The sequence below is a fragment of the Phacochoerus africanus genome, chromosome 1, assembly GCF_016906955.1.
Source record: "Phacochoerus africanus isolate WHEZ1 chromosome 1, ROS_Pafr_v1, whole genome shotgun sequence".
In the NCBI taxonomy this organism is placed as follows: Eukaryota; Metazoa; Chordata; class Mammalia; order Artiodactyla; family Suidae; genus Phacochoerus; species Phacochoerus africanus.
Window position 1 is genome coordinate 191,943,270 of NC_062544.1, and position 21,789 is coordinate 191,965,058.

Here is a 21,789-nt window from a genome sequence, read left to right on the forward strand (position 1 = left end):
GCCTTAAAAGTAAATAAAACAGCCTATCCCTCTACATTTCCTTTGAAATACTGTTGAATTTCTCATCTTCCATTCCAAGTAAATGATTTGGACACTCTGACCACTTTTTATCTTTTCAGTCTCACCATTGCTTCTGGCAGGTAGCTTTGTTGAGAAAGGCTGTGTCTTATAAGCCCACCCTTGATTACAAGCAATGAAATCAGGCGTTAGTTTCAGATGATGGTTTATTCTTTTAACAGAGATCATAGAGATTATATCATGTGACTTGCCACTAGCCTGCGCACAGAACACATCCAAAATTGCTTTCAACGTCCTTACTTCTAAATGTGCTTATGTTCCTGAGTTGGTGGCACTTTGACCCTTAGAAAATGCTACTGTAGCACCTGCCACTAAGGTGTGAACATTTCCCTGCTTCCCTCCTTCCTTCCTTATTTTGATTTCTCCTCTTTATACTTATTATTGCTCATCTGGTTCTGCCCTTTACTTTTCTCATTTAGATTATCATAAGTATAACCTCCTAACGGACTCTGATTTTTTTCCCTCTCAAATCTGCATCTAAACCAGTATTTCAAGTACTTTTTCCAAGATTCATGATGAAAATATTTTATATCACAGCCAGGGCCTGTGCACGCATGTGCGCATGCATGCACGTGCGCGCGCACACACACACACACAGAGAGAGAGAGAGAGAGAGAAGAGAGCACTAGATAGAAAGCACAAGCAATTTATTCCTCTATCTTCTTCCTAGGTACATTTCTATTTATGGATAGAGATAGATATACCTGGGTGTATAACATAAAATTTTCACAGAGTAAAACTTACTTTCCAATATTTCATGAACTCTGATATTTTGTATTGTATTTCTATTCTATTCTATTCTATTCTATTGATTTAAATTAAGCATAATGCTGGTCACAATCCATTAAATTGATTTCATAACCCAATAATAATATATAACACAGAGATTGAGCATGGTTTTTGCTCTCTACATACACTAGTATGCTATAGCAAAAATAAATAAATATGTAATTGATACCACCATTCCCCATATTAATTCTTTTGGGAGGCCTCCTGTTACCTACTGAACAATGTCCAAGATCTTGACAAGGTATGGATGGGCCCCTGGCCATCCACTAGATCTTCTAGCTTTATTTCTCCCTTCTCTGCCCTGCATTTGCTACCATAGCAACGCTCTACACTTTTCTCTTTTACCCTGGATTTTTCTCTTTCTAGTTCCTCCGTACCATCAACCCCTCTGGCTATTTTCCTCTAAAATTGACACTTGGGTCATGGCAAATAAAATCTCTGCTCTAAGAAGAGTACAGTTATGTTACAGATATAACTGAAGAAAAGGCAAAGAGCTGTGATATTGGGATGAAATCTTATACTTCCTTGTCACTGCTGTAGTAACTAGCATAGTGTTGATAAAGTAGTAACTACTCAATATTTCTTTCATGGATTCTCATTCTTTTTTTTTTTAACATGATTTTACTTCTTTATCTAAGAACTCATTTTATTGCTTCCAATAACAATTCCAATTTCCTCTTTCTGGTTTTCAAGACTATGCAGAATCAGGCTCTATCTCTCCACCCTTATTTCATAATGCTCTCCTCTGGCCTGTCCATCTCTTTGTGTCCTTATTCAGTTTCAAGTTCTCCATCCTGCTAGTAATATTCCTATCAAAGATCATACTCACTTTCCATCCCCTCTACTCACCCTACTTTTCCATTCAGTTATTTATTTTTGAGGTTCATTCAAACCTTTAAATCCACCCCAAATCCTCTCAATATTTCCAGGAGTACTTTCTGCATTTTTATCTTGTTCTCTTTAATAGAGAATAACAATAGTTCCCAACTTACTGGGTTACTCAGAGAATTAGAGGTGTTTGTACAGATAAAGTGCCTGCCACAAAGTTCATGCTCATAAAAAAAAAATCACAAATTCCACCAAATGTTCCCATCTTAACTCTTAGTTCTTTGTGGCCACTGTACATCACTGAACATTTGATACATTCCTAATCTGCTAGTTCCTTGAGAACTAAATCCCTGTCATATAATGTGATCTTATACCCACATCACTCAAAAGTTGGTAGAACATTGTGAGAAAGCTGCCACACTAATTTGTGGTTGATTTCTTCGTATAATTTATTCCACAAAATCAATGATTAATTTTTCATAGATTCATAGCATAATTTGAATCATCATCATCATAGACAAAACCAGCTACTCCAGAAATGATTGATTTCTGAAGAGGGTAGTAGTATTCAAGTATGTCTGAATCCAGTGTTCTAGGTACTCATAACAGTTCATTCAAAATAAGGAAACCATACCAAGACAGTGCAATGAAAATGTGTTTCCTTGTTCTACTTTGCCTTTCTACATCCTACTTTCTGATAGAAAAAGAATCATCTCCCAGGTGGTAAAAAAGTCTTCACTATTTTTCTGAATGTTAAATTAGGCAACTGAAGAGTTAAACAAATAGCTAGGTGCTGAAATAAGAGTTGTCTCCTTTCTTATAGACAATCTGAATCAAAAGAGTAACTACAACCTCACTCTGTACTAAATTTCTGTCAACAAATTCAAGTGGATCTCATCTACTCAGTACCTGCAGAGTCTGAACATCACACTGTGTTGTATGTGAAGGCTGGAAGGGGATGGAGGAAAGAGAGAGAGAATTGCTGTTTTCAACTTTATCTGGCTTTGGAAGCCATGTAGGAAATTTAGAAGGTTGGATAATGGGGGAAATGTTGGGAAGAATCATCCAATTTTGGATAAGAATAATCTTTTTTTTTTCTTTTTTAAACTTGTGTGTGAACCTCAGCATGGAACCATCATATTGAATTACAGTTCAGGTTGTATAAGATTTCAGTGAAGGAATTGGTTGAGTTTTCATTCACAACAATGTAAACAGAATTAACATTTTAAAAATATACTAGTGTTTACTGTCATTTGAACCAAACATATTACTACCAGCCATAAACTATGGAAATGATCCTGCTCACTAAAAAGGTCTTGCTTAGCTTCCTATGGATTAAAAATTCATTTTTTGTGTGAGGTCATCACTAATGGAATGAATTCAGAGACATGTACTAACCAACCACTGACTGATAGCATTTCTTAGTGTTAATAGGAAAGTAGTCATCAAGTTGATTTGCTTTTTTTTTTTTTTTTTTTTTTTAAATTTAGGGCCGCACCTCTGGCATATGGAAGTCCCCAGGCGAGGGGTCAAATCAGAGCTACAGCTGCTAGCCTAAGTCACAGCCACAGCCACAGCAATGCTGGATCTGAGCCACATCGGCAACCTAGAGGCAAGCTAGATCCTTAACCCACTGAGCAAGGCCAGGGATTGAACCCATATCCTCATGGATATTAGTCAGGTTCTTAACCCACTGAACCACAACAGAAACTCCAAGTTAATTTGCTTTTTAAGTGAATATGAGAAGATCATTTTAAATGGAATTTCCAAAGGGTACATTTTCATGACAGTGACATTTACATTTTTCTTGATGCTTTGCAATAGCTTTAGAATGTTTAGCTATTACTTAATTCCCTTTAAAAAAGCACACATAGATTAATATTTACTGTAGGTGATTTTTAAAGAAGGATCTTCTAGTAGTCAGCTGTGTTTAGATGCTCAATGAAATGACCCGGGAACTTAAAAATACCAATGCCGGAGTTCCCATCATGGCTCAGTGGTTAAAGAATCCAACTAAGAACCATGTGGTTGCGGGTTCCATCCCGGACCTCACTCAGTAGGTTAAGGATCAGGCGTTGCCATGAGCTGTGGTGTAGGTCACAGATGTGGCTCAGATCCCCGCGTTGCTGTGGCTCTGGCATAAGTTGGCGGCTACAGCTCAAATTGGACCCCTGGCCTGGTACCCTCCATATGGCACAGGTGTGGCCCTTGAAAAGGCAAAAACACCAAAAAAAAAAAACACCAAAAAAAAAATGCCCCAAACACTGTCATTGTCTGATCTACAGATAGTTGTATCAGACTCTCTTGAGGGTGTGTATAGGCATACATATAATAGCTCCCCTAGGTGCTTGTAATTATGTTAAGAATCTACAAGGTGTATAATATTTTTATATGAAATGTGATTCTTCTTTCATTTGTAAATGTCATACAAATTATCCTATAGTCTTATTTATTGAAAATTCTCCTACTAACCTCTTCCTCCCAACCTCTGTCACGATGGGAAGACTCCTTAAGGGCAAGGACTAAGTTTTATTTATTTATATTTTTATCTACTGCATATGGCACTAAGTCAGGCTGAAACAAGCAGTAAACCTTAGTGGTATTAACATTTTTTTCTTACAACGGCAAATCCTGTTCTTCTAGAGATTAGCTTTATTTAATTAGTGCTTAATTATAAGGATATATCTAATTTTATTTTACTTTTGAGATTAAGAGGCATTCATTTTGTTTTCCTGCTATGTAAATTTGCTGGCATAATTTTTTTATTATTAAATACTTAATTATGGTATTCCCTAGATGGAATAAACATGGAAATAAAAACTGGAAATAAAAACTGAAATGTTTAATTCTGACCACTTCTGAAAAGGGAAATAGAGTAAAAAGCAATGAGTTATTTTGGTCCCTTGCTTGGACTGAATTTCACATATCATTAAAAGAATATTATAAATTTTAATGTTAATGAAAGGAAAAGGGATATGGATTAAAACGATGATAAACCACTAAAACCCTTCAGGGTGCTAAAGTTTTAGGTTAAATACATACTGTAGAGGGAAATGAGGAACTTGAGAAGTACAGTGACAGCTTGAACATGGATTTAGAGTTCGTCATGTTTTCCAAAAAGCAATCTTACATGAAAGCACCTTGTGGTTGGGCATTAGTCCCTACCATTCCTGCTTAGCAGTGTTCTAAGAGGTTCAGAAAGTTGCTCAAAGCCAAGCAGCAATTAGGTACCAGAAGCAGCTTCAAACACAGATAATCTGATCCCAAATTCAGTGTTCCACCACAGACCCAAGCATCAGAATCTGCATTTGTAGCAATATTCCTATTCAACTTTTATATACTTTATGAGAAGCAAGGAGCTTTAAGTAAGGTTTTTTTGTTAATTTTTTAGAGCATCAGTTTTTTTTTTCCTTTTAAATCTGTGAAATGGGGATGATAATAACTGTCTTTGAGGGCTATGGTGATGATAATCTAAGTAAGTGGGATTGGACTCCAGCAGGAGGTTAAGAAACACATACTAAATCCCTATGCAAACCCGCAGATATATAAAAAGATAGCTTAGGCTCTCAACGAATTTGGTGAACTATGAAATTTCTGATTATGTCGTACTAGGAACTGTGTTAGAATCCATTTAAATTAAGCTTTCTGGAATGTCCACATTTTCATGCCCTAGGGATTTGCTACAGAATTATTCTCAGCAGAACAATTATAGGTGAGGCTGCCCTATAATGAGATATCTTTGCTACTTCATTAAATAAACCCCCTTGGATGGGCTCCAAAATGGACCTGCCTCATACCAAATTCCATTACACTGGAAGTAATCTCATAAGAAGGCCCTGGTATGGGTTCAATCATCCTGGATACCTAATGTTTACCATAAAGGGGACGTGTTCTAGAACAGTGATTCACAAAAGCTGGTTCTCAGACCAATGCTTTACTGACCCAAGGGACAATTTTTTTAAAAAAAGACAATTTAGTCAACTTTTAATAAAGTTGAATTATAATGTATTTTAAAAATATCCTTCATTCTGAGAGTATGCCCTTTCTTGAGAGTATGCTCTTTCTATTTTCTATTTTTTTTTTTTTTTGGTGTTAAACTCCTCCATGTATTTATGGAAGAGTAGATGGTAATTTTTGTAATATTCTTACACAGTACAAATACAAGGACTATACTCCCCCTCTTCCAACTTTTTAAAAAGAATTTTAGGGTCCTCGAAATCTCCAAATTCTGTACTATTGCTATAGAAGAAAAATTGCTTACCATGAAATTCTTTCTCATGGAATTAGTGAAGGATATAGAGCATTTTAAATTGGGGACCATGGCAAAGTTTTAAATGGAGGACAAATCTGTTCAATGTCAATATCTAATAGAATGTAATGCTCCTCAACTGCTACATGTACCAGGACCATTTGGGATCTGTTAAAATGCTGATTCTGCAGGTCCAGGACAGTCCCAATTTCTGTATTTCCAACAGTCTCTCACTTAGAGAAGCAAAGGCATAGTTAAGACGGTGAGCTCACAAGCTCACCCTGCTTCCATTTGTGGTTCTGCCATTTCTAGCTGTTGATCCTTGAACAAGTTGCTTAACCTGACTATCCCTTAGTTTTCTCATTAGCAGCAAAAGAATAATACTAGTCCCATCTCAGATGTTTATTGTGGGAATAAAATGGAATATCGGATGTAAATATACCCAGAATGTAAAATATAGTAGCTGCCACATAGAAAGAGCTCCATAAATGTGAGTTATTACTCTAACTTCACAGATCAGTGACTGGAGCACTGGGATATTAAAAAAGGATTAGCACCTCGAGGGGTTCCTACATGATGAAATCAGAAGAACTGAAAATTCTGTTTGGTGACACCTCAGTTGTAGTCTGTCTTTTTTGACTGGTTCAGTGGGATTGTTTGAAGCTGGGAATCATGAAGGGTATGTATAGATCGATTCTAACTCAAAATGTCAAAGCCTCTTAATTACTAAGGTCCTATGAATAAGGTTGAAATGATGTTATGGTTTAGGTTGCATGCCACAAACTTGGAATATTTGACCATTTGAGTGCTTTTCTTAAAACTGACAAGAAAAAATACGATTAGTACATTCTCAGACTTTTACTTTTTCCTATGGGTCTTTATTAATAATTACTCTTTTCCCCATGAAAATACAGCTAGAATGTTCATTAATCTTTTCTTACTTTTTATTGATAGCCAAGCAATGCAGTGGAAATAGTGTGTATTGCCTAATAAGCAAATACAACTACAAGACCAGTGTCTTATATTTATTTTTTTAATAGAATCCCAATTATTTTTACAGAGGGTGGGTTTATATAGTTGTTCTTTAAAAATTACAGGTAACAGCATCTAGGCATAAAACTGCTTTAATATGAAATTATGTTTTATCTTCAATTTATACTTTTTGCCCATCTGGTATGATTTCTGCTGTGATTTCAAACACCACAACAAATGATGACTGATTTTAGCAAAGATTGATGAGTTGGTCACAGAGCTAAGGATAAATCTTACCTACACAGCTTTATATAGTAAAAAGAAAACATAGAAAACAAAATTATTTCATCAAGCACATTTAAGTAAATGCCTCCTCTGTTCTGAAATCCTAAAAGATTAAAGTTGACTGCTTTTGGAAGCTAAACTGTTACCTTCTGAATCACTACCTATCATTTATAATATTAATTATAAAATAGCATAAATGTACTTGTCTAGTTAGTGACCACGTTATAAAAACAAAAGAAGTTAATATTTGGTCATGAGCACAGGGAAACTAATATGTAAGCGGATCATTCCAAATGGGTTGATGAGATGATTTGGAAATGATTGTGCCTACTAATAAATATTCACAAATTTCCAGTGACTTTCTCTAGTTTTTACTTTGTTTCATTTTTGTGATGTTACCTTTAACCACAACCAGCCTTTGTATATTTCTGCAGCTGACTCCGTACCACTCAGTTGACAAGCATTTTGTATGCCTCACCATGCCTCCCAAGTAACCAGCACTCCTTGGGAGAGTTGCTAATTCTCCTTCAATAGCTATATCCATTCTCCCCTTCTTCCTCATTAGTGGGATCCCTGAATGTTAGGGCCATTGGGAATAAAGACCATATTTTTCAGCCTCCCTTGTAGTTTTGTGCAGCCACATGACCAACTTTGGGTCAATGAAAAAAAAATGCAAAAGGTGTGTGCAACTTTGTGAAAGTGTGCTTGGAAGGATACAGTGTGACTCTTTCCTTTTGCCTCTTCTGACTGGTTAGAAGGTGGTTGTGATGACTCCAGCAGGAGCTGCATTTTAGACCATGACATCACAACATATCTGGAGGAAAAAAAACAGAATCTGGCTCCCTGAAAATCCTACCATAGCAGTGCTTGAACACCTAACATTTATATGAAAACAACCCCAAACGTCTCTCTTGCTTTAGACACAGGTATTTTGGGTTTCTGTCACTTGCAGCTAAACCTAAACCTGACTTCACAGACTGAAATAATCACTGATGCACCTTCTTTCAGGTGTGGTCCTTATCATAATGTCTTGGTCTCTATCAGCCACCCTATCTTACTTAAAGTCATGTTAGGACCTAAGGAAAAGCGAGTGTGCGTTAAATAATACCTGAGAACACTCAGTATTGAACAAGTAAAATTTAAGAGAAGTTAAAGTCAGGAGAGGAAAGAGTTAAAGAGGTTAAACAATCTTTTCTATTCCCAGTAACTTTGGTTTATTGAGAGACATTCTAGGTAAGATTTAAAAAGTTAACTCCCAAGATAATTAGACAAAGCTAGGCCAGATGTCTAAGCTAAGTTTTGGTCTCAAAATAATTACCTTTTTTAATTACCAGTAATTAGTGTCAGCATCCAACACTTTTCTAAAAACCCTTGAGGGAGGAAGAAGAGGGAGAAGGGGTAGGGGGAGCGGGAGAGGGAGAGGAAGAATGAGAGAGAGAGAGGGAGAGAATGTGCACAGCAGAGTCAGAACACAAGCATTTTGCAGTACAATTACACATCTTGGAGTCATTAAAATCTGATTCAAATTTTACAATTTTGAACACTGGGTTTTATGGAAAATGTAGATATTCCCTTCCAGTTAATGCATGTATCTTTTACTTCTACCTAGACTTAATTTGAAGTTTATGTTCTTATTTTGTGTCTTTTTTTCCCATTGCCAAAATGATTGTTTTTCTTTATCTATAAAATCACATCTTGAGCTCTGCTCCTGCCCCCCCCCCAAAGAAATTCCAGCTGAAAATAGCCCTAGTATAAGTGCCCAGGGTTCTTCCAGGAATCTTTACTTAGCTTCCTATCCTCAGTCAGGGACTTCTGTTCTTTAGCACAAAGAACAGCAGAGGGTTCTCAGTGGTTTGTGGATAACTTAATTTTGGGGGGCACTTCTTACATAGTTCAGAAGTTTATGTGTGTAACTCTTCCCTTCTTCATGTAAATGACCCTTGATAAGAACAGAAATATTTACAGGTGCCTCTATTTGTGGGCTACTTCATCACTTCAGCCTTTTTGGGCCTCCTTTTTTTGTGCCTAGCATTTCTTTTTAAATATTTAGGGGCACCATTGCCTGGTATCATCCATTCATAATTCATGGTAGATATAGTCATTTTTAACCTGCGAGTAACAGTGAAAATAATACTTTACTCTTTAAGTCTCCATCACAAACATCTCACATTCAACTCCTGACCATGCCCCATAGTTCATGGTGAATCAACTGCTCCTTATGCCATTTATATATAACTTTTTACTGGTCTGTCTCCCTCATCAGACTGTTAGAGGGAAGGGACCATGTCTTAAATCATTTTCTTATATCTCTATAAAGGCATATATAAAACACATTGAAAATATTTCTTATCATTAATGAAATATGCAGTCACCACTATTGCCAAACCAATGGAAGTTCTAGCTACTTCAGTCTTTTTATAAGTTCAGTGAGTCATGAGATGATGTAGTTTTTCCCACTTTTTTTTTTTGGTGATTCTCACATTTTGTTTTAGTCCATGGGCTATTTCTTTATGCCAAGATACTGACCAGCTTACCTGTTTGCAGAGAGAAAAATAATTATTCATAAAGCTCAGTAGAATGGGAAGAAAAGTGAAGTTTGACGGTAAGGTAAAGTGGTATTATTTTGTTTTTAATCAGTATAAAATTATCAGCCTGTACTAAAAAGTAAAGATGGTAATGTTTAAAGACTTCATAACAAGGGAGTTCCTGTTGTGAAGGAATTTACTGTATTTGATAAACTCTTACTGTTTCTTGAGTCCATTGATTTACCCCTGAAACTCCTGTCAGGATGAGTAGAAGAAAAATAATTAAAACATAATTTTGTAGTGTTGTGGTGCAGCGGAAATGAATCCAACTAGTATCCATGAGGATGCAGGTTCGATCCCTGGCCTCACTCAGTGGATTGGGGATCTGGCGTTGCTGTGAGATGTGGTGTAGGTTGCAGACATGGCTCAGATCCTGTGTTGCTGCAGCTGTGGCATAGGCTGGCAGCTGTAGTTCTGATTCGACCCCTAGCCTGGGAACTTCCATATGCCGTGGGTATGAACATAAAAAGCAAATAAATAAATAAAAATTTAAAAAATTAAAAAATTTAAAAAAAGGCTACATCACAAAAGGGGACAATTTGTATAGTTATTAACATCCTATTTCTAGAGAATCTATATTCTACCCCCCACCACTGTATTAAAACTTTATGGTTTTTGTAGGTGTACAACTAAATTACAAAACCAACTGCATTTTACTGTCTTACCATACACCATGGATTTTGTTAGAGAAAAAGCATGAAAGATGCTTTTGGGGAGATTTCTATATGTCAAGTGCACACAGGCATATTAATTTGCAGGCACATCTTATTTATGTAAACTAGGAACTGCATGGTCCTGATATTATTCAATATTTTCACCCTGTGATCACTATTCATTACAGTATGATCAGAGCTGCTCAGCATAATCACAACCTTCCCTTTCATAGCTTCCGGTCCCCAATCTATGTTTTCTTACTCCCATACCTCCAGTGCTGTTCTGAATTGTCCTGCTGCCACGGCGTATTTCTTTTGTCTGTAGCAAGAGCTGGCATCCTTTAAGGCCACCTGAAGCCATTTGTCAATCTGAGGCAGAAAGCTGAAATTTGGTACACGCAAAGGGTCTACTATTTCAGCAGCTCGGCATGTTGGCCGAATCCCAGTAGACCTGAAGGACTCTACAAACTCATAGCTCACGTCCTCTTCATCAATGTAAACCAGCTTCACCTCCACATCCATGATATTCTTTAAGGGGATGTGAGGCAGAGGCATGGTGAGCAAAGGGCTGTCAAGTTCTATCATCTTTGCCTCTTTCTTTCCAGCTGGCTTTTCTTCACTTTCTGTCTTCCGTTTAAGGGCCACTTTCTCAAAATCATTGCTTTGTTTTTCCTTGATGCTCTTTGCCATTTTTATTCTTTCAACTGTGATTTCTACCTTTTTATCTCCACAGCTTTTCTTTATCTCTTGTGGAATTTCTAGGATGCTGAGTGTGTTTGCTAAGGTGGACATTTTCTTGATTGTGTTTATCTTTGGAACAAGTTGATCAGGATAGACCCTATTTACTGTAGATGACAAATTCTTACTGCTTCTTGAGTCCATTGATTTACCCCTGAAACTCCTGTCAGGATGAGAAGAAGAAAAATAATTAAAACATAATTTTGAAATGCCAGTGGATTTAGTTTAGACTGACTATAGTCAAATTCATTGAAAGCAGTTTAATTCATTAGAGGTGTTCATCACCCTAAAGTAAAACTATATGTACATTATCTGCTGACTGTTTTACTGGAGAAGTATATGTTTCAATCCTAAAAGTCACCAAGAATGTGTTGAAAACACATTTAGGCAATGTATTTAAAAAATCATCTCTAGCTGAATAGCATTGAATGAACATTTTTATGGGGTGCCCAAACTCACTGAATAGGAAAACCTTATCCATAGCCAATGAGGACACGCACCCAAAAAGACAAAACAAAAACTATCTCCATATTAATTTCCTCAGAAAGGCAGGTGGTCTAGAAGTCATTATAAAATATATTCGTAACCTGCATAATACACTTGGTAGCCTAAAGAAACCACAACTGCTTCCTCTGAATGGCTTCCAGAAATGTTATGAGCACAAAATTTCTTCAATTTATTTCTTCTATTAGGAATAAAAATTTCAAATTTAAACAGCTTTAAAGGTGATATTATTCCAAACTGACTTGTAGGCATAAGGACATGAGGAGTTGCATGATGGCACAGCAGTTTAGGTGCTGTCACTGCTGCTGCATGGGCTCAGTCTCTAGCCCAGGAGCTTCCTAGTGCCATTGGCACAGCCAAAAAATGTGTAGCTACATATTTATCTTGACTAATATATTAATGTTCTTGTAGCAGTGATATCAATATTGTACTATGTGAACTGAGGCATTTTCCTAAATCATGAATATTCAAAAAATATAGCAATCTTTTGATTCGAAGTTTTCTGCATACTATTTCTGCTTCTAGATCAGTTTCAAAATATAAAATGTATTAACAACAATAATGATATAGTCTGTTTAGTTCCTATTTTTAAGACTCTTTCACCTATCATAGTCTATCTTGGAAACAACTCAGTAGGATAAATAGGAATAAGGACCACATTTTCCAAAGAAACTAAGGGATGGAGGGGTTAGATTGCTTATCTAAGTAACACCATTGGTAATTACCAGAAACTAGATTGCTGTTTCCTCCTTGGGACTTCCCTCTCACTAATTCCTACATTGGGGTACTTTCTCCAAGGCACGCTGTTCTTTAGGATGGCTAATAGGAGGCTTACATCAGAACACAAAGAGAAAATCCAAGAAAGAAGGGCTAAATATGATAATAGATAAAAGCTAGCATTTTTGCTTCTTTTCATTTACCACAGAGACAGGGCCTGACTCAAGATAAAGTCTTGAGTGTCTTCTCCAAACTTATGATTTTGTTAATCTTGTTGATTATTTTTATATGTTTGCTTGAAAGACCGGTTTGTCCTAGAAAAACTTTAAATGATCCTAAAATTTAACAAATTCTTAAGGAAAGTAAAAAAAGAAACCAAAACTATACATATGACTCTAGCCTTTGGGTCACTTTCGCTCTCCCTACCATTGTATAATTGTTTCATTGGAAATGTATAGGTCAAACATAAATATGTGTGTGTGTGTGTGTGTATATATATATGTATGTATATATATATATATATATATATATATATATATAAAGTACTGTGATGATCCATGTTATCTCATAAGAAAGGTGGAATTTCAATAATTCCAATAAAAGCTATCGTGGATGTTAATTTACTAAAGTTGAATAGCAGAAAGCTATTTCCCCAGTAATTTATATTGATATATTAGAGTTTTGTGTCTATGGGGGTAAATCACATAAAATATTAAAAATTTTACAGTCAGTTATACTCAGTATTGAAGGAAATACCCTGGCTGGTCATCATAAGACCCATTATCACAGCTTTACTTTGGGAAAAGCTCTGTTCTTTTCCTCTCTTGCATTCATTGCTGGCATCCAACATTTATTTTGGACCACTAATGGGGCTACTCAGAGTGCTCAGAAAAAGGCTGTCTTGACCATCACTCTATCTTATGTTTGCTCTTTTATGCCACATATGATTTGGTTTGAGAAAAGCTAGCCTCAGTCCTTGAATTAAGATCTCCAGTGGATGAACACAATATATACATCTATACCAGTAAGTTTCCTTCAGTAGCAGAAATGTAGAAATGGGAGTAGCACGTCTCCAACACTCCTCATGAATTGCATCATTTTTTAATTATCATAGGAAATTTTAAGTAAAATTTATATACCACATTGTGGCCAAGTTCCAAATAAAGCTTAAGTCTTATGAATACCATAGAAATTATATTGGTGTTTCCCTCATTGTCCACTACTATCTGTGAAGCAAAAGAGACTTGAAGCTCTTAAAACATTTAAAGCTCAAAATACCTGACTTTAAACATCTTTGATTCATTCTTACAATCAACTTCAAAATTATAAGCAGGAAATGGGGGTGATCTATTTCAAAATTTTCATGCTATCTACATATCTTTTCTAAATACTCTAAGCACCAGTGGCTAAAATGTGTCAGAATATCTGTAGTTGGGTTGTATGTAGTAACAGTTTTAATATCTACAGCAGCATTACCCATCTCTTCAGCACTTATTTCATATCTCTTGAACACATAAACATATCTTTACAACCACTTCTTGAAGAAGGTAATTGTTCTTTTTCCTTCTCTCTCCCTCCTTCCCTCCATTCCTATTTTTCCTTCAAACTCTCTTACTCCAATTTTCCTTCCAGTTGTCTGCACCCCCATACCAACCACACACATTTTCTCTTTGCAAAAAATAAAGTTTTATTATTGTTAAGAAACAGGTTTTTGAATACTTCTTTATCAATCCTTGAACCTCTTTATGGAAATAGTAATTTTGTTTTTCAGTGCAGTTTTTTTAATTTTAATTTAATTTTATTTTATCTTCTTGCCATTTCTAGGGCCACTCCCATGGCATATGGAGGTTCCCAGGCTAGGCGTCTAATCAGAGCTGTAGACGCCAGCCTACACCAGGGCCACAGCAATGCGGGATTCGAGCCATGTCTGCAACCTACATCACAGTTCACGGCAATACCGGATCCTTAACCCACTGAGCAAGGCCAGGGATCAAACCCTCAACCTCATGGTTCCTAGTCAGAGTCGTTAACCACTGAGCCACGACAGGAACTCCTCAGTGCAGTTTTTAAAAGAAACAATAATGGGGGGCACACATGGTATACAAAGCAATCAGAGGAAGACATATTAAATGAACATTTGGTTTTCAAACATTTGGAAGGGCAGTTATTTCAAATTTGTCTAAGAAACACATGATTCAGGGCCCCACAAAAATGCAGAATAAATATACTAATGTCAAAAAAAAAATATCCTAATGTCAAAAGGTGACCTTAATGTATGGACTGAAAAAGCATGGCCAAACTCAACCAATATTTTTCAGTATTGTTTCCAAATCAGGTGACTTTTGCTTCAGATTTAGAGCCTGTTCTTTATAAAAATTATTGCATGTCTCCAGAAGAGTTATAAAACTGCTCACTTACAGCTTTTTTTAAAAAATTATACAACTCCATTTAAATAATCGGTAATTTAAGGCCTTGCACCAGCTAGCCCAATGTGTGTTTTCAGACTTATTTAGCACGCCTTCTGTAAACTGAAGTGAAACTGAACTTCTTGTTATTTCCAAAAAGATAACTTGTTTTCTGTCTGCTAAGAATTCTCCATCTTCCTGTTCTCACCTTATTCTACCTGTCCAGAACCTTATCAGAAGTTATCCATCTCTCCTTCCTCACAATACCGACAGCATTTATAGTCCTTGTTTTCTACATTGTATTTATGTGGGAATGACTTATTTCTTCTACTAAGCTCCCTAAAAGCAGAAATGTTCTTTACTTATCTTGACATTCAGTACTTTGCATAGAGTATACATTCAGTAGATGCTGATCAATATGGATGTTGTGAATCAAAGACTAATTTTAACATTTTAAAAGAAACAAAATTGGATTTTGCTCAAGGTATGAGTTTGTAACTTTTTGAGAGTTTCTGAGGTGTTTTGCCAGATCTTGTTTGGTTTTATTTTAAATTTGGTCCTGGGTAAAGTACATTTTCTTCTTTGATAGTTCAAGTGAATCATCTACCAACTAGATTTCAACTATCAACCTCTTCATTTTTTTTTTTAGTAGTCAAGTTGATTAACGTGACATTAGTCAGTGTTCCTGAGGCACTGAGTTACACTTTAATCATTACTTCAATAAAAATACATTTAGATAAAACTGTTAGACAATCACTAGATATGTCAAAGACATATTAACAGATAAAATCCTATAAAAATGCCCATTCTTTAATTTAGAAAACTGTAAAATTGATTCCTCATAGAGGTGTGCCTTAAAAATGATCTCCAGCAAATGTTGATATGAAATATTAAAAAAATCTTGAATGTTTTATAATAAATACAGACACTAGAAACAAAGAGAGGTTAATGTTCAATCATTTCCAGGGGGTAACCATTTAAAATTTATTCAGTGGATTTTCAACACATTTTTTTTTCTGCAAGCATTTCATTAAGCATTCTGTTTTATATGGGAGATTCTCTTGCTTCATAGATACAATGAGTGGTTTCCATGGCTATTAGTACGACAAATTATTTATTAGCATTTTGATTGAAATAGGCATCTCAGACATGGGCAATTCAGAAAAAGAGAATCCTTAAAAATTTTCTCTCTGAAACATTCAACATTACAGTTGCTATGGTTTTCTTTCTTTAAAAAAAAAGAAAGAAAGAAAGAAAGAAAAGGATCTAATTTTAACTTGCTGTTAAATGTTACCAGAGAGACACTATGAAGAAAAACATCTTGCTTGTTAGTCCACTAGTACACCTTGATACTTTAAAAAACCACACTGGGAGTTTCCATCGTTGCTCAGTGGATTGTGAACCTGGCTAGTATCCATGAGGATGTGGGTTCAGTCCCTGGCTTTGCTTAGTGGGTTAAGGATCTGGCCTTGACATGAGCTGCAGTATAGGTCACAGATGTGGCTCAGATCTGGCACTGCTGTAGCTGTGGTGTAGGCTGGTAGATGCAGCTTCAATTTAACCCCTAGCCTAGGAACTTACAAATGCCATGGGTGCAGCACTAAAAAATAATAAAAACAAAAAATAAAAATAAACACATTACAAAATACTTCTTCAATCAAGTAATTAATGGGACACCTACCAAGAGAAATCTACTGTGCTATGCGCTATTAAGGAAACTAAGGATGACCAGGACCGGGTTCCTGGCATTCTAGAGCTCATAGCCAGGGGTGAGGGTATAGGATGCAGAGAGGAATGTACAGATATATCATTTTATATAGAGGGGACATGCTCTTACAAGACCATGAACTGCTGGAAGGGCAGAAATGTTTTACAATCCTCTTCCTATACTGTTGTTTTTGGTTCCTTCAGAGTCTGGAATGTAATAGGTCCTCCATAAACATTTGTTATTCAAATAGGTGTATGGTTGAGGTGAGTACTAGGATAGCAATAAAGAACATGCTTCTGTGGGAACATGGGGCTGATGCAGTTTTAAGAGATTTGCTTTTTAGAAGAGGCAGAATGAGAGGAGTCCCTATCCAGGCAATTTTTCTACTCTTTAATCCGAGTAACCATAAGGAATAGTTTGCCTTTATTAGAAGGGAGAGGGACTTGGGCTCACAATGCTTATTAAAAAATACAGAATAAAACATACCATATAGTATTATATGCATAATAATAATAGGCAACAGGTACTCCCAGTTTACAAAGTTATCTCACTGGATTATTCCATTTGTTTCTCACAACAGCTCTTTTGCATAAATTATTACCCTTATTTGACTAATGAGATTAAGCAACTCGAGGGATCACCAAGAGAATTTACCTGATCTAAGACTTGGACTTGGGATATTCATTTTCAAATTCTATACATTTTGGACCATAGGATAATAAATTCCACTGCATTTTGCCACCTTTGATTGGGATCTCTAATTTCCCTACCTTAAAAAATATTTTTTAAATTCAAAACTGAGGTATTCAGCTTTACTGCTGTTTATTGAGTGGGACTCCTTTTAAAACAGTAACAAAATTAATTGGCAATTTATATTTAACAAATGCATGAACTAAATTTCTTGAGAAAGGTACTCGATTTTCAGTGTTTTATTTATTTATTTATTTATTTATTTATTTATTTATTTATTTATTTATTTTAAATAAGATCTTTGGTTGCAGGTGTAAGTATGATTCTGCTATATTCCAGAAGTCATTAAATTCAGAAAAAAAAATAATAATGTGGACATTAAACTTCCACTCCAGGAATTTCAAACCTGAAATTGCCAAACCATTTGCGGATCACTAAGTCACCAAATGGGAATAATGGCATCAAAGCAACTGTATTTCTTTGTACCTGGCAAACTGTGAACATTTGCTGTGTTACATTAGAGAGGGTATTAGTAAAGGAGCCTTCACCATGGTATTACATTATATGGTGGAAAGAGCATTCAGTTTGGAGTTGCAAGGATGATTTTAATTCTAGATTTATTATTTATGGACTGTATGTTCTAGGAGAACTTATCCAACACCTCTAAAACTCTCTTTTCTCCTCCCAGAAATGGGAATTATTGGATGCAGGAAAATCATGAGCGTCAAATGAGATAATTTATGTAATGGCACATAAATTAAGAAAAGAATCGCGGTAATTGCACAATCAGCCTCCTTGAACATGCCTTCAAATTTTCCAAGGCTAAACCCTTTATCTCTATCTTACGTCTCCATCCTCTCAGCTGCTGTACTCCTGCAGTTTTCACCTTTCTGTATCACCTCTCTTGCTCAATGTCATTAATGTGCACACAGATCTAGCAATACTTTTAAGAAAAACAAACAAGCAAACTCCTTTGCCTCCACATCTTCCTGCTGCTGTCTCATACTGTTGCTACCCTTTACTGCAAAATGATTAAAACTAGGGGGTTTTGTTTGTTTGTTTGTCATCACATATGCGCCTCCCCAGTCCACTCTCTTCGGGCTTCAGTCCCTCCCATTTCATTAAGACTGCTCTGATAATGGTCATCAATGACTGTCATGTTGCCTAGGCTCTCATCTGCAAGACCTCTTGGCAGCATTCCTCACAGGTGATGCTCTCATTAGTGGAACATTGTCTTCTCACCTTCTTGGCACCCTGCTGTTCTGATTTTCCTATTTATTTCATTGGCAGTTCTTTCTCCATTCCAGGTTGACTCTTCCTCTTCAACAGGTTGGCTCTTTATACACCCAATAGCTAGAGCCACTTCTTTTTCCTACCTACATTCTCATGTTAGGGAATCTTGTCCAGTCCTGTGGCTTCAAACAGCATCATATGCTCTTGACTCCTAGTGTAACAACTCTAGCCCATATAATACTCTCAGAAATTTGAAATTGTATACCCCGCATTGTCTATGTGATATCTCTACTTGGATTGTATAATATGCACCTTAAAATTAGCAAGCCACCAAATAGGTCTCTTAAATTTCATCTTAAATTGCCCATCTCCTAGTCTTCTTCATTGTAGTACATGCCACTACATCCACTTTGTTGGTCAGGACAGAACTTATGTGTTTTCTTTGATTCCTTTCTTTTACTTAACTCCATCATCTAATCCACCATGAGGTCCTAGTGACTTTTTCTTTCAAAGGTCCACCTCTTTCTATATCAATAATGATACCTTCCAGGCCCTATTATCTCCTGCCTAGATGATTGCAATTGTTTCCTCACACATAGCGGTTCCAAGTCATCCTTTTAAAGGAAAATCAGATTCCACCATGTTCTTGCTTAAAACCTTGAATCAGGAGTTCCCGTCGTGGTGCAGTGGTTAACGAATCCGACTAGGAACCATGAGGTTGCGGGTTCGGTCCCTGCCCTTGCTCAGTGGGTTAATGATCCGGCGTTGCCGTGAGCTGTGGTGTAGGTTGCAGATGCGGCTCGGATCCTGTGTTGCTGTGGCTCTGGCGTAGGCCAGTGGCTACAGCTCCGATTAGACCCCTAGCCTGGGAACCTCCATATGCCGCGGGAGCGGCCCAAGAAATAGCAAAAAGACAAAAAAAAAAAGTTTCAAGATGGAAAAAAAAATAAAATAAAACCTTGAATCGGCTGCCCAAAACACCTAGAATAGAATGCAAATCCCTTATGACTCTGCCCTCTCTGAAAATTCATTTCTTTCCTCCCTCATCTGCTATGTTCAGCCACCTGGCTTTTATTGTGTTCTGCTAGTTTTAAAAGCTGATTCCTACTTTGGAGGCTTTGCACTAGTCGGTCTAAAGTGTTCTCTCTACTGTGCCTTTCACATTATTCAGGTCATAGCTTAAATATCTGTTCCTAAATAAACCTTCTCTAATGAACTAAAGTATCAATCCCCAGTCATATCTATTTTAAATCTCACCATACCACTTACCTCAGATATATTTGCCTATATATATTTCATTCATGTCTACCATTCTCCACTAGAATATAAACTCCCTGAGAGAATGAACCTCATATGCCTAATTCACTGCTATATATTCAGAATATGCTTGACACAGAGTAGGTACACAATAAACATCTGTTGACTGGACAAGCATGATTGTATCTTATTTTATTGTACGTTTAATGACGAATTCAAAATTATCTTTTTTCCTGATGGATGCTATTACAAAAGTTTAGACAATCTGGTTGGGAGCCACCTAAATATAAGCTAGTTTTTCACAAATTGACTTTACCATGGATAGCTTCTCCAGACACTGTGGCATCCTGAGTCTTTCTTTTTTTCCCCCCTCTCTTTTTATTGTTTGCTACTCTAAGTCAACAATGTTTATGATGCACCTACCTTGGTCTCTTTTGTTTTAGTCTTTGTTAGGGAGTAAATAATTTCCCTGATGCTTTATTGACATAAAGTGTGGCTCACTCAGAACCAAAAGTGTTAGATAAATCAGACCTTTTTGAAGAAGTGATAATGCTACAACTTGCTATCTTTACAAGTGTGGTCCATGAGGACACAACTGTATGTCCCTAAAATCCTTAATCTAATTTGATAGTAAAAATAACACAGTTAGTGTGGGAAGTCATGTTTCAGTGTACTTCAGAGACCTTTGACTACATTTCTTCTTGAAGTATAAAGGCAATCAGCCTGCCAAATTCATTGGCAACCTGAGAGAAAGTTCTGCTTCTTTGCAAACATTGTTCTGCTCTTCTATAAAAGTAATCCAAGTTTCTATTTACTTGAGAGGCTGAGACTGTACAAGTATATAAAGAAAAAAATTTCTTTTTCTTCTAACTTTGGCCAACTCTTTAACTCCAACTGTTGTTAAATCTTAGACTTATTAAACTATAACTTCGGGTTGAGATGGAGAGGATTCCCAATATACTCTCATCTATTCTCCTTATTTTGCTGATGAAGAAATGAAGTCTCATGCAGGTGAAATGAGCTGCTCATGGTCACACGGCAAATCAGCACTTTCACACATCCTGCAACTCTCAGAATTCTTTCTATCTCACTCCATTGCCTCCACCATAATACACAAGGTAAATGGTTATCACAATTGCAATTTCCAAATGAAGAAACAGATATTGGACAGTTTAGTGCTTTGTGTGCAGAAAGTCACTCAATTAATGAACAGTAGCCCCTAAGATTTCATATCCTTTGACTTACCTTTAAATTATTATCTGTACTCAAACATGTCTTAAAGTTATATCTACCTAAAGATGGGAAATACATCTTTAAAATGAACCAATTCACTTTTAGAAAATAATTTAAAATTTATAGACAAGTTGTAAGAATAACATCAAGAATGCTCAAGTGTCCTTTACCCATATTTACCAATTTTAAACATTTTTCCCACATTTATTATTCTACTTTGTGTGTGTGTCTGTGTCTGTGCATAGGGTAGACAGGTGTCCATACACATATACATTTGTATCATTTATATTATTTGTTTTTTCAGAGTCATTTGTGAGTAGGTTGCATGCATCATGTGTCATTACACTTTATTACTTCTATGCACAGCAGTAAGATCAAGAGGTAAGATCAAGGCTATTTCACTTATGTAAATCCAGGGATGTTAACACTGACACGATGCTATTGTCTAGTCTACAGACAGCCCCTATTCCAATTTTGTCAGTTTTCTTCTTTTTTAAAAAATTATCATTATTGGTGATGGGATTATGATGGTGGAGTAGAAGGACTGGAGCTCAACTTCTCTCCTAAAAACAACAAAATTCACAACTAAAGGCTGAGAAATCTTCAACCAAATGGACCAGAAACCTTCAAAAAGATATCCTACTCCAGAAGAAAAAGAGGAGGACACATCAAGAGGTAGGAGGGGTGACTATGTGATATAAGCAACCCCATACCTCACTGGTGGGAAGCCCCACAGACTGGAAACTAACTGGTTCACAGAGACTCACATACAGGAGTGAGAGTTCTCAGCCCCACATCAAATTCTCATGTGTGGGGATCTGGCACTGGGAGAAAGAGCCCCTGGAGCATTGGGCATTGAAGGCCA

At 36.4% G+C, this 21,789-nt stretch overlaps 1 protein-coding gene across 1 annotated transcript in view; it reads right to left on the reverse strand.

Annotated features, from left to right (window-relative positions):
• The window catches only part of SPATA16 (spermatogenesis associated 16), a 205,790-nt gene extending 194,454 nt beyond the window's left edge, over positions 1-11,336 (reverse strand). Inside the window, exon 1 of the mRNA XM_047755284.1 lies at positions 10,710-11,336. Within this exon, the coding sequence (XP_047611240.1) occupies positions 10,710-11,321 (612 nt within the window). The 5' untranslated portion in view covers positions 11,322-11,336. The remainder of the gene's footprint in view (positions 1-10,709) is intronic.
• Between the last annotated feature and the right edge of the window lie 10,453 nt (positions 11,337-21,789).